This window comes from Hippopotamus amphibius, unplaced genomic scaffold (genome assembly GCF_030028045.1).
Source record: "Hippopotamus amphibius kiboko isolate mHipAmp2 unplaced genomic scaffold, mHipAmp2.hap2 scaffold_248, whole genome shotgun sequence".
Lineage (NCBI taxonomy): Eukaryota > Metazoa > Chordata > Mammalia > Artiodactyla > Hippopotamidae > Hippopotamus > Hippopotamus amphibius.
In genome coordinates this window covers 63,678-73,804 of record NW_026648369.1, presented here as the reverse complement: position 1 = coordinate 73,804, position 10,127 = coordinate 63,678, and the positions used below count along the sequence as shown (strand labels likewise).

The following is a 10,127-nucleotide window of genomic DNA, read 5'->3' as shown; positions in this document are numbered from 1 at the left end:
GAAAGCTAAGTCCCAGTCCTCTGAACACTCAGCCCCACCTGTAGGGGCCCTGAGATCACCCAGCCCCTCTGACACAAGGCTTCCCTGCTCCCCCCCGCCCCCCCGCCGCCCCGAGCCCATCATTCATTTGCCATTTGCTCTCCCCTGGCTTTATCAGAGCGTCTACAGCCGTGTCTCATCGAAGCCACAACTCCTGGCCCCAACAGTCCCCCCCATGACCTGTTCCAGGACCTCATAACCTCATTAAAACAAAGATGGCCAATCAAGTCCAAAAGCACCAAGAAGCCACTTTCTTCATCACACACACGTCCTCTCTCTCTCTCTGCGCCACTCACCCCCCCTGCCCCAGGTGCCCTCACCTGTCACAATGGGGTAGGACTGCGGCCCGGGCACACTGCTCCCGATGTCGGCAGGAGTGGGGCTGGTCAGGTTGGCCTTCATGTCATCCAGCCCTCCAGCCAGCGAGGCCATGGTGGAATAATCGGCAGTCTGAAAGAGAAAACAAGACAGACGTCTCAGCGTCGAGATTCCAAAGCACCCCAACCAAATGCCACCGCTGCATTCTGGGCTCAGCTAGCTAGCCCATGCCAGCGCCAAGGCTCCCAGGGGGCTCACGGACCCCCGGGACTGAGAGGGCAGATTCAGCTCAATGGAGCAAGACAGGTATCCGGAATCAGCAAGCCTCTCCAGGTGAAGAGGTGGACAAGATTCAGTGCAGCGTCACAAGAATTCAAACCTAGCTTCTTCATGCCCTGCAGGTTCTCCCGCCCAGCCCCAGCCCCAGCCCCACCAGAGACAACCATCGTCCTCAGTGCAAGGAGGGAGACATCCATAACCAAAACAAGACAGAAACAAGGCAGTCCTGTAGCCGAGAAGATGGAAAGCTTTCTGATTTCTGTGCTCTTAAACCACAGATGTAGAATCACAGAATCAAGGATTAAAGGGAATTGGACCATCACTCAATCCAAATCCATATCCTCATCTCACAGAGGAGTAAACTGAGGTCCAAGGAGAGGAGGACTTTGCTCAGGGTCAACAGGGGATGGTTCGCCATAAACTCTCACCCAAAAGCCGATATATCAAAACATATGAGTCACGGTTGGCAAGTGTCTTTGAATTCTGGAAGCATGTAAACACTGCATGCTGAAAACCATAGGGTGCATACATCTGCTTTACCAAGTCCACACCAACTATGTGCATTTGGCCCATGAGTCATGCCCCTGTCTTTAAGCCATTTCATGAAATCGGAGCTTGCTATGAGTCATTTCCTTGGCATTCAAACCACTGTCAGAATGATCTCCAGGGAAGGTTTCGAAGATGCCAACCTCAGTCTTCCCACTCAAGGACAGACTACAGCATAAACATGAGTGACAGGCCTCTTCCTCCCACACCACCCCCCAGGCCCATCTTCAGGTAAAGAAAACATTTGCAAACAACTAAGCCAAAGAATTTGGTTGTGCCAAGCTCTGGTGCAGGGCATTTCCTCTACCACCCTGGCACTGCCAATGGAAGACACATTTCTGTCTGTCTAGGGTTATGTGCTTGGCAGACAGGGACAGGGAAGCAAGCAGTCTTCTGAAAGGAGTTTGCAGCCACCCTGGGTAGGATGATGAGGACTGAGCCACTGGGAGGGAAACCAGAGGAGCCACCAGGAAAGTGGCAGGAAGAGGGGACTCAGACTCAGGCACATTCCTGGCACTTTCCTCTGAAAATGAATTAGAAAGTACTTCCAGAGCAGCTCTAATGCCAAGTGGGGTGGATGGCAGCAGTGAGTCCAGGAGGTACTGCAGGCCCAGGCACCCTGAGATGGATTCTTGTCCAGAGTTCTTGGGCTCCCTGCCCATCTCTAGCAGAGCCTGATTCTGAAACATGCAGAGAATAGCACGGACCCAAAGCCAGCCCAGCTGCGACAAGATGGCGGACAGGCCTCCTGACATCAGAAATCACTATAAAGCTGCAGTAATTAAGATAGTATGGGACTGGCACAGTCACAGATGAATAGACCAATGAAACTGAATCGAGTCCAGAAACTGATCCGTGCGTATATGGAAACTTGATATATGAGAGAGGTGATGTACAAATCAGCTGGGAAGGATGAGACTCTAATAAACACTGCAGGGTAAGCAGTTATCCACTCAGAAACAAGGGGAGAAAAAGAAATTGGATCTTTACTTTACACCAGACACAAAAATCAATTCCAGGTGGATTAGAGACCTAAATGTGAAAGACAAAGGCATCTAACATGGTCAGCTCTAGGTCCAGCCAAAAACCCTTGGGAACAAGTCCAGCCAAAAATCCTTGGGAACGAATCGTTGGAAAAGGAAATGAGTGGCCCTGGAATGCTCACACAGAGTTCCTGGTCGCTGTGGGGACAGTAGTGGGTCCTGGTCAACCTATTGCCTTTCTTCAATGGCTCCTCCTCCAGGAAGTCCTTCCTGACTACCACTCCCCAGGAAGCAGGAGTCCCAAGTGGTACCAGGACAATAAGAACCATAACCTTCACAACTGTGCCAAAGCTCACATTTATCGATCACTGACTCTGTGCCAGGAGATTTTACCTGTATTAGCCCATTTAATCTTCACAATTACCCCAATGTGGTAGGTTCTATGTTATTTCTATTTTACAGATGAAGAAACTGAGACTTCTATCATAGAGGGAAAGTGCTTACCTAATGTCACGCGGCTTCTAGGTGCCAGAGCCAGGATGCAAACCTGGGTCCATCTGACTCCAAAATCTTGACAGTTACCCTAATGATTTTCATACTGTGTCCTAACTTTTTTTTTTAATTAATTTATTTGTTTGGTTGCTTTGAGTCTTAATTGCAGCAGGCAGGCTCCTTAGTTGCAGCTCACAGGCTCCTTAGTTGTGGCTTGCTGGCTCCTTAGTTGCAGCATGTGGGCTCCTTAATTGTGGCATGCAAACTTTTAGTTGTGGCAAGCCTGTGGGGTCTAGTTCTCTGACCAGGGATTGAACCCGGGCCCCCTGCATTGGTAACACAGAGTCTTAACCACTGCACCACCAGGGAAGTCCCAGTCCTAACCCTTTAACAGGTAGGAAATCACTTTGCTAGTACCAACCTTTTAAAACAGAAAATTGAGTAGACTAGAACAGAAAATTTCTGAGTCTCACACATAGAAAGAGTAAATCCTGTTTCATTAATCTTTGTTTCCATATAAGTGGATATGTGTGTACTAGGTAGAGATGACAATATATTTCTTGCTATAGGTCACACCCAGCAGAGTCTTCATTCCATGCAGCAGGGAGTTATTGGGAAAAGGCCACTGTCTAGACTTTATCCAACTCAGAATGGGACTTAGTCGTGACATTAGGCTCCTAATTTGCTTAAAAAATTAGGAAGTAAAGCTCCCTGGAAGCTCCTCCTTTGGTGCATTGTCGTGTGCAGAGGTAGGAAGTCAGAACACCCCTGTGAGGGTTTCTGGGGCTGCAGGGTGGGGACAGTGCCTCCCACTTCCCTACGCTCCTGTGACCTAGTGGAGGCCTGAGCATAGTAGATGCTTAGAATTTACTGAACTTCTCTTGTATGCAAGATGGCACGTGAAGACCAAACACGCTCTCTGACCTTTACCCACAGCTCCCAAGAGAAAAGATATGTGGGCCCAAAGCTCTACCCAACAGGGACAAGGGCACAGAGCCATGCATTTACATGGGACAGGAAGTCGTGAGGAAAGGCGTCTTGGGCAGACTATATTTATCCTGGACCTGAGCAATCCCTGACCTGCAGGCTGAGAAGAGCTGAAGGAAGGCTCAGAGGTGAGACAGCAGTGATCCAAAAACAAGGCACATGCCAACAGTAGCAGGAGGAAGAGGTGGAGATGAAAAAGTAGACAAGCTGGGATTCAACTCTGAAGAGCTTGCACAATGAACACTTGGATGAACAAATGAATGAGTGACCCTTATCCTCAGGAGAGCCAGGCAGCATCTCAGCCAAGAGTAGCATTCCTGCAGCCCTCTCCACCCCAGTACCAGGCCTGCCCCCTTCCTAGACTCTAGGCTAGGCAGCTGGGTCTGCGAAGGAAAGCCTCTATTTCCCAAGAAAGCACAGCCAATCTGGGTTTAAGAAAATGGTGGGAAGGTGGCCAATCTTGCCTCTTAACTTATTTAACATCCAGATGGAAGGGCCTTTTTGCTATGTGATTTTGTTTTAGTCAATAAATTCAGTATCAGGGTTTGTCCAGTCACTTCAACAGTTGGGTTTGAATCACCTTTTCAATACATGAAATCTTTAACTGGTGTAGCACATGCAGTGGGAGGTCAAAAATCCAATTGCCCAACCATCAGTTGTAGCCAGGAGGTAAAGAGAACTTTCCTAAAGAGCTGGGACTCAGGGGACAGCTGGATTCATAAATCAGCTCTCACTGCTCTTTGCCATTTGTGTCTCCCACCATCACCACCTCGCAGGGCTAGCCTTGAGCCCAATCTCTTTCTTTGGTGGGATTCCACAGCTCTTGCTCTGCTCCTGTGTGAACCAGAGGATGCTGTCATTTCATTTGCTGTGAAATTATTCCCTAATTTCTCACCACTGTCTGTCCCCCTGAGCTGCCTGTGATGTGTGTATGTGTGTGTGTGTGTGTGTGTGTGTGTGTGTGTGTGTGTGTGTGTGTGTGTGTGTGCACGCACGTGGCTGTGTTGGGTCTTCATTGCTGCATGCAGGCTTTCTCTAGTTGTGGCAAGCGGGGGCTACTCTTCATTGCAGTGTGTGGGCTTCTTATTGCAGTGGCTTCTCTTGTCGTGGAGCATAGGTTCTAGGTGCATGGGCTTCAATAGTTGCAGCACACAGGCTCAGTAGTTGCAGCACATGGGCCATAGAGCCCGTGGGCTTTGGTAATTGCGGCATGTGGGCTCAGTAGTTGTGGCGCACAGGCTTAGTTGCTCCGCGGCATGTGGGATCTTTCCAGACCAGGGTTCAAACCCGTGTCCCCTGCATTGGCAGGCAGATTCTTAACCACTGCACCACCAGGGAAAGTCCACTGCCTGTGATTTTTAAGGCAACAGCATTCTCCCCAATCTCCTGAGATCCCTGGAACCTCGTTCCACCAGCAGCTCCTCAGCCACTCCAGGCACTGTCCTACCTCTACCTGGAAGGCCCATCTCATTCAGCCACTTAAACTCCTACATTGCCCACAAGACCCAGCTCAAGTGTCACTTTCTTGGTGCAGCCATTCCTGGGCCCCACATTCCTACAAATAAATCATGACTCCCTTGTCTATGTTTCCATAATTGGTGTCATTTTGCACAGAACTCTATTATCGTACTTCGCACCATGTGTAATGGCTGTTTGTCTATCTCCCTCGAGGTTGCCTTGAAAGCAAAGAGCATGGAACAGCCCTAGAGCCCCTTAAGTGCTTATTGAATGAATGACTGCATGGTCCAGCAGCAAGACATTCACCACAACATCCAAAAATTAACTGAGGAGTGTTTGAACAAGAGCTCCAAATAACATACTAACCTCCTACCTCTACCCCTCATCAAGTCAGGTGACCAGAAAACAATGTCCTTGTCTACCATGAGGGAAGTGACTTCACTGGTCTGTGACAGAAAATTAGGCATTCAACATTGATTAAGGGCAATAGAAGAAAACAGCCATACAAAGAACTTTAAAAAAAAAAAGAAAAGAAAGGAAAAAAAAAAGCTCTGGAGACATACCCATTAGAATTTTCAAATTCCATGTCAATCTCTCCTATAATTCATTACCAGAAAAAAAGTGTTTTCTCCTGATGAATAGTTAATTTGCCTCTGATTGAAGAGTAGGAACATTGGAAACTACTACATACTCCCCCTTTGCCTTGGCTGCCCGGAAGCTCAATCGAATTCAGTGCTCAATCACCACAACTACATCATTGCTGGCGCCTTGTACAATGATCTTACTCTTTCCTCTGCATAATTTCTGAACTTTCTTCAGCCTTAACTAACGTAGATGTATTTAATTATTTATCTTTCAGGACACTTCAAATCCTTTTCGAAAAATGGAGGCTGGGAGAGGTAGAAAGAATGACAGGGAAAGAAAGATGGGAGGGAAGATCAGGAGAGGGAACGAGAAGAGAGAACACATTATTGGTGCCTCTTTTCTTGGTAACAGTGGCATCTGTTTCCATATCTCATAGTTACTTGGGAAGCCAAGGGCTAAACAGTGGGGTTGTATTGGTGCACCTATGCCCTTGGGAACATAGCCCCCAATCCTCCCTCCATCAGCCCCCCAGCCACCGACAGCCACAGGCAACAGCTACGTTCCACATTGCTACTTCTCCACGCTTTTGGAGTTCTTTCTTTGGATATCATTTTGGGCTTCTGCTCCCAGACCGTCAGGGCTCCCAGGTGTTGTCCTTGACTATAACCCAGAAAGGGAAACGAACTCAGGTCAATAATTCACAGAGTGTCAGCTCCAATGCAACCAATTGGGATAAAACTTCTCTGCCTACTCACATGAAAAGATGTTCGATGTTGCTAATTATTAGAGAAATGCAAATCAAAACTACAATGAGATATTACCTCACACCAGTCAGAATGGCCATCATCAAAAATTCTACAAACAATAAATGCTGGAGAAGGTGTGGAGAGAAGGGAACTCTCCCGCACTGTTGGTGGGAATGTAAATTGATACAGCTACTATAGAGAACAGTATGAAGGTTCCTTAAAAAACTAAAAATAGAACTACCATATGATCCTGCAATCCCACTCCTGGGCATGTATCCAGAGAAAAACATGGTCCGAAAGGATATATGCACCCCAATGTTCATTGCAGCACTGTTTACAATAGCTAGGACATAGAGGAAACCTAAATGTCCATCAACAGATGAATGGATAAAGAAGATGTGGTCGCAATTATACTCCAATAAAGAGCTTAAAAAAAAGATGTGGTGCATATATACAAGGGAATAGTACTCAGCCATTGAAAAGAATGAAATGATTGCTGCCATTTGCAGCAATATGGATGGACCTAGAGATTGTCATACTCAGTGTAGTTGTCAGACAGAGAAAGACAAATACAGGTATATCGCTTATATGCAGAATCTAAAAAAAAAGGATACAAATGAACTTATTTACAAAACAGAAACAGACTCACAAACTTAGAGAATGAATTTATGGTTACCAGGGGAGAAGGGTGGGTGGGAGGGATAGACTGGGAGTTTGGGGTTGACATGTACACACTGCTATATTTAAAATGGATAACCAACGAGGACCTACAGTATAGCACAGGGAACTCTGCTCAATATTATATAACAAGCTAAATGGGAAAAGAATTTGGAAAAGAATAGATACATGTATATGCATAACGGAATCACTTTGCTATACACCTGACACTAATACAACATTGTTAATCAACTATACTCCAATATAAAACAAAAAGTTAAAAAAAAAAAAGATAGGCAATCCTCTGTCAAGCATGGTTTAGATGGGTTGGCTCCACATTTTTAGTGTTTGGATCAATTTGAAAGAAAAAAAAAACTTCTGTGCCTACTGCCATAGACTCCTGAGAGGGCTCCAGTTCAAGCCCTGCCAGGTGTGCACGCCCTCCTCTCAGATGCCATGCTCCAGAGGACAAAACATCTTGCACTCTCAAATGTCTGAGCTAGAAGGATGCTCAAGGTCATCTTTCCCAACCTGGAAAAACTGATTCAGGAGGGCAATGGACTTGCTTAGCTAATTTTTATCTGCATCGTTTACAGCTGTTGATCCCGTGGTAGAAAGAGCAGTGAACTAGAAGAAACAACACGGGGTTCCTGCCCCAGCTCTGCCTCTTTCTCACCTGTGTGACCTCAGGCAAGCCGGGTCAGCTCTCTGAGCCTCATTTTCCCTATTAATAAAATGAGATTGACGTCTAACCCCTCGCTGCCTGCCTGCCTGCCTGCCAGGGCGACTGTGAAGATCGGAAGGCTGAGAGGAATTGCACTTCGGAAACGAAGCTGCATGAAGGGTCAAGGAATTCTAGCAGGGACTCAAGGAGGCGCATGCCCCAGGAACGTGTGTGCTGCGTGTCATTTGGGTCCCTAGGAAATTACCTGGAAAAGGACTGCCTGGGGCTGCACCAAGTATTGTCTCATCAGCACGGGGCACCACTGCCATAGCATGGAGGAGAAAAGAAATACAGACACGTGAGAAGGAGGGCAGCACGAAGCAGGGCAGTGCAGGGGGACAGGCTGCAGGGCTGGCTGCCTCAGCTGGCACTGGGGCCACGAGGCTTCCCCGTCACCTGCTGAGTCCCTCCAGGCTCACCCCTGGGCCTGAGCTGGCCCTCAGGAGCTGGGCCAGAGCCAGGCCCACCACTCCCATCCTGAGGGACCAGACATCTGCCCACCTACACATCTACCCAGAGGAGGACAGAAGCTGGAGTAGGGGAGGTGTGTCCCCAAGGCCTGGCCTGATGACAGGCAGGAGTGTGGCTGAGGAAGCCCACCAGCCATGGGGATAGGAGGACAGGGTTCAAGTCTGACACAGCCAAGTTCGTGCTGTGTGGAAGCAGGCCAAGCACCTCACGTTCTCGGCTCCTTTCCTCATTTGTAACGTGGGGATATATGACCTACCTCACAGTCATGAGAAGGCACACAGGGAGTGATAAGAATGTCAAGTCGTGAGGGCAGGCCTTTTTATTCTCACTTTTTTAATCCTCAGGGCCAATATCCCAGTGAGTTTATCAACACCAATATCCCAGTGTGATTTTGCAAGATGTTACCATTGGGAGAAACTAGATAAGGGTATATAGAATCCCCCTGTATTACTGCTTAGCACTGCATGTGAATATACAATTATCTCAAAAAAAATGTTTAATTTAAAAAAAAGAGTAAAAAAACAAAAAACAACAAGGTTTTAGCATTCCATCTCCACTAAACCAGATAAAGATGAATCAAATTTGAAAAAGAAATGTTTGCTGAAAGGAGGAACTACAAGTGATGCCTGCAAAAGTACTCCAAAATCTACAAAGTGCTCCTGTCAGTATTATCTGAGGGGAAGAACTGCCAAGAATTCTGAACGGCCTCCCTCTTCCAGGAAGCTCTCCCGGATTTCCCCTGCTCTGTGTTCCTAGAACCCCAAAGTGGGCACATCCCTACCACGGCACTTCTGGCTCTGCATTGCATACTTAATTGTTCAAGGCCCTCATTCCCCAACTACAGTGTGAACTTCATGAGGATAGGGCTGTAGCTCTCTCATCTTTGTGACAGCAGCTCCTGGCCCAGTGCCCAGCTCTGAACAGATGTGACATAAACGCCTGTGGAACCAAATGAACTGGGACAGGTACCATGGCCTGGCTCTGCCAACAGCATCAGAGGTGCTTCCCAGGGTCACTGAGAGGGTAAGTGATGGCAAAGTGCTTTTATTCATCAGAAAGTACCCTAGGCATGAATGAGACATGCTCGTTTGCTTCTCTCGAACTGTGCCCCTTCCCTGGGTCAAAATGGTCTGCAGTGGAATCAAGGGGCTTCCAAGAAGAGATGTGCAAGGTTTAACTGACTCATCTCTCCCTTTTCTGTTTACAGCCTACCAGGCGCCCCTCGGCCCACCCCCAGACACACTTCCAGGTGGTGCGGGACAGCAGGGGAAGCCCCAGGGCAGAGACTGAAATCAGACATTGTGGTTTCTGTCTGGGAGAAACTTTTCCAGCAATGACTCATCCGGAGGCCCCCTTCTCTCCCCACCACGCCCCCCCCACCCCGCCCCGCCCTGCCCGGCCACATAGAGCATCTTAGTGAGCCCCAAATCTCAGGGCCCAAAGGAGTTCAAGGGTTATGGAGGCTAATCTTTAGCTGATGCACGAAACTCACTACTTCCTGAGGCGGCCGCTTGGTGGCCACACAGCTCTGGCTACAACAAAGTGCTAAGGCCTCCCCACGTTGGTCTTGAGTGTGCTCTCTGGGGCCCCCATTCCAGCTAATGGCCTCTTGGGGCCTAAGAAGCTTGCTTCCGCTTTTCTCGTCCCCTCGTCACCTGGTTAACTCATGCTGTTCTCACAGTCAATGCAGAGCTCACCACAAGCTCATTTGAAATGGAAAGTGATTTTGTAGATGATTTTTTTTAAAGTATTCATTTTCTCCCACTCCTAACCAGCAGGCTATTTGTAAGTGAATGCTCTGTGCTTGTAAACCCTCCCTGGCTCCTCACTGCCTCCAGGTAA

The 10,127-nt window shown here is 47.9% G+C and overlaps 1 protein-coding gene across 1 annotated transcript in view; it reads right to left on the bottom strand.

Annotated features, from left to right (window-relative positions):
* Nucleotides 1-359: 359 nt before the first annotated feature.
* The window catches only part of LOC130843197 (paired box protein Pax-2-A-like), a gene marked incomplete at its 3' end in the record, with an annotated part of 60,030 nt that continues 50,262 nt past the window's right edge, over nucleotides 360-10,127 (bottom strand). Inside the window, exons 3-4 of the mRNA XM_057719746.1 lie at nucleotides 8,020-8,076; nucleotides 360-489 (exon numbers count right to left, since the gene is read on the bottom strand). Of these exons, the coding sequence (XP_057575729.1) occupies nucleotides 360-489; nucleotides 8,020-8,076 (187 nt within the window). The remainder of the gene's footprint in view (nucleotides 490-8,019; nucleotides 8,077-10,127) is intronic.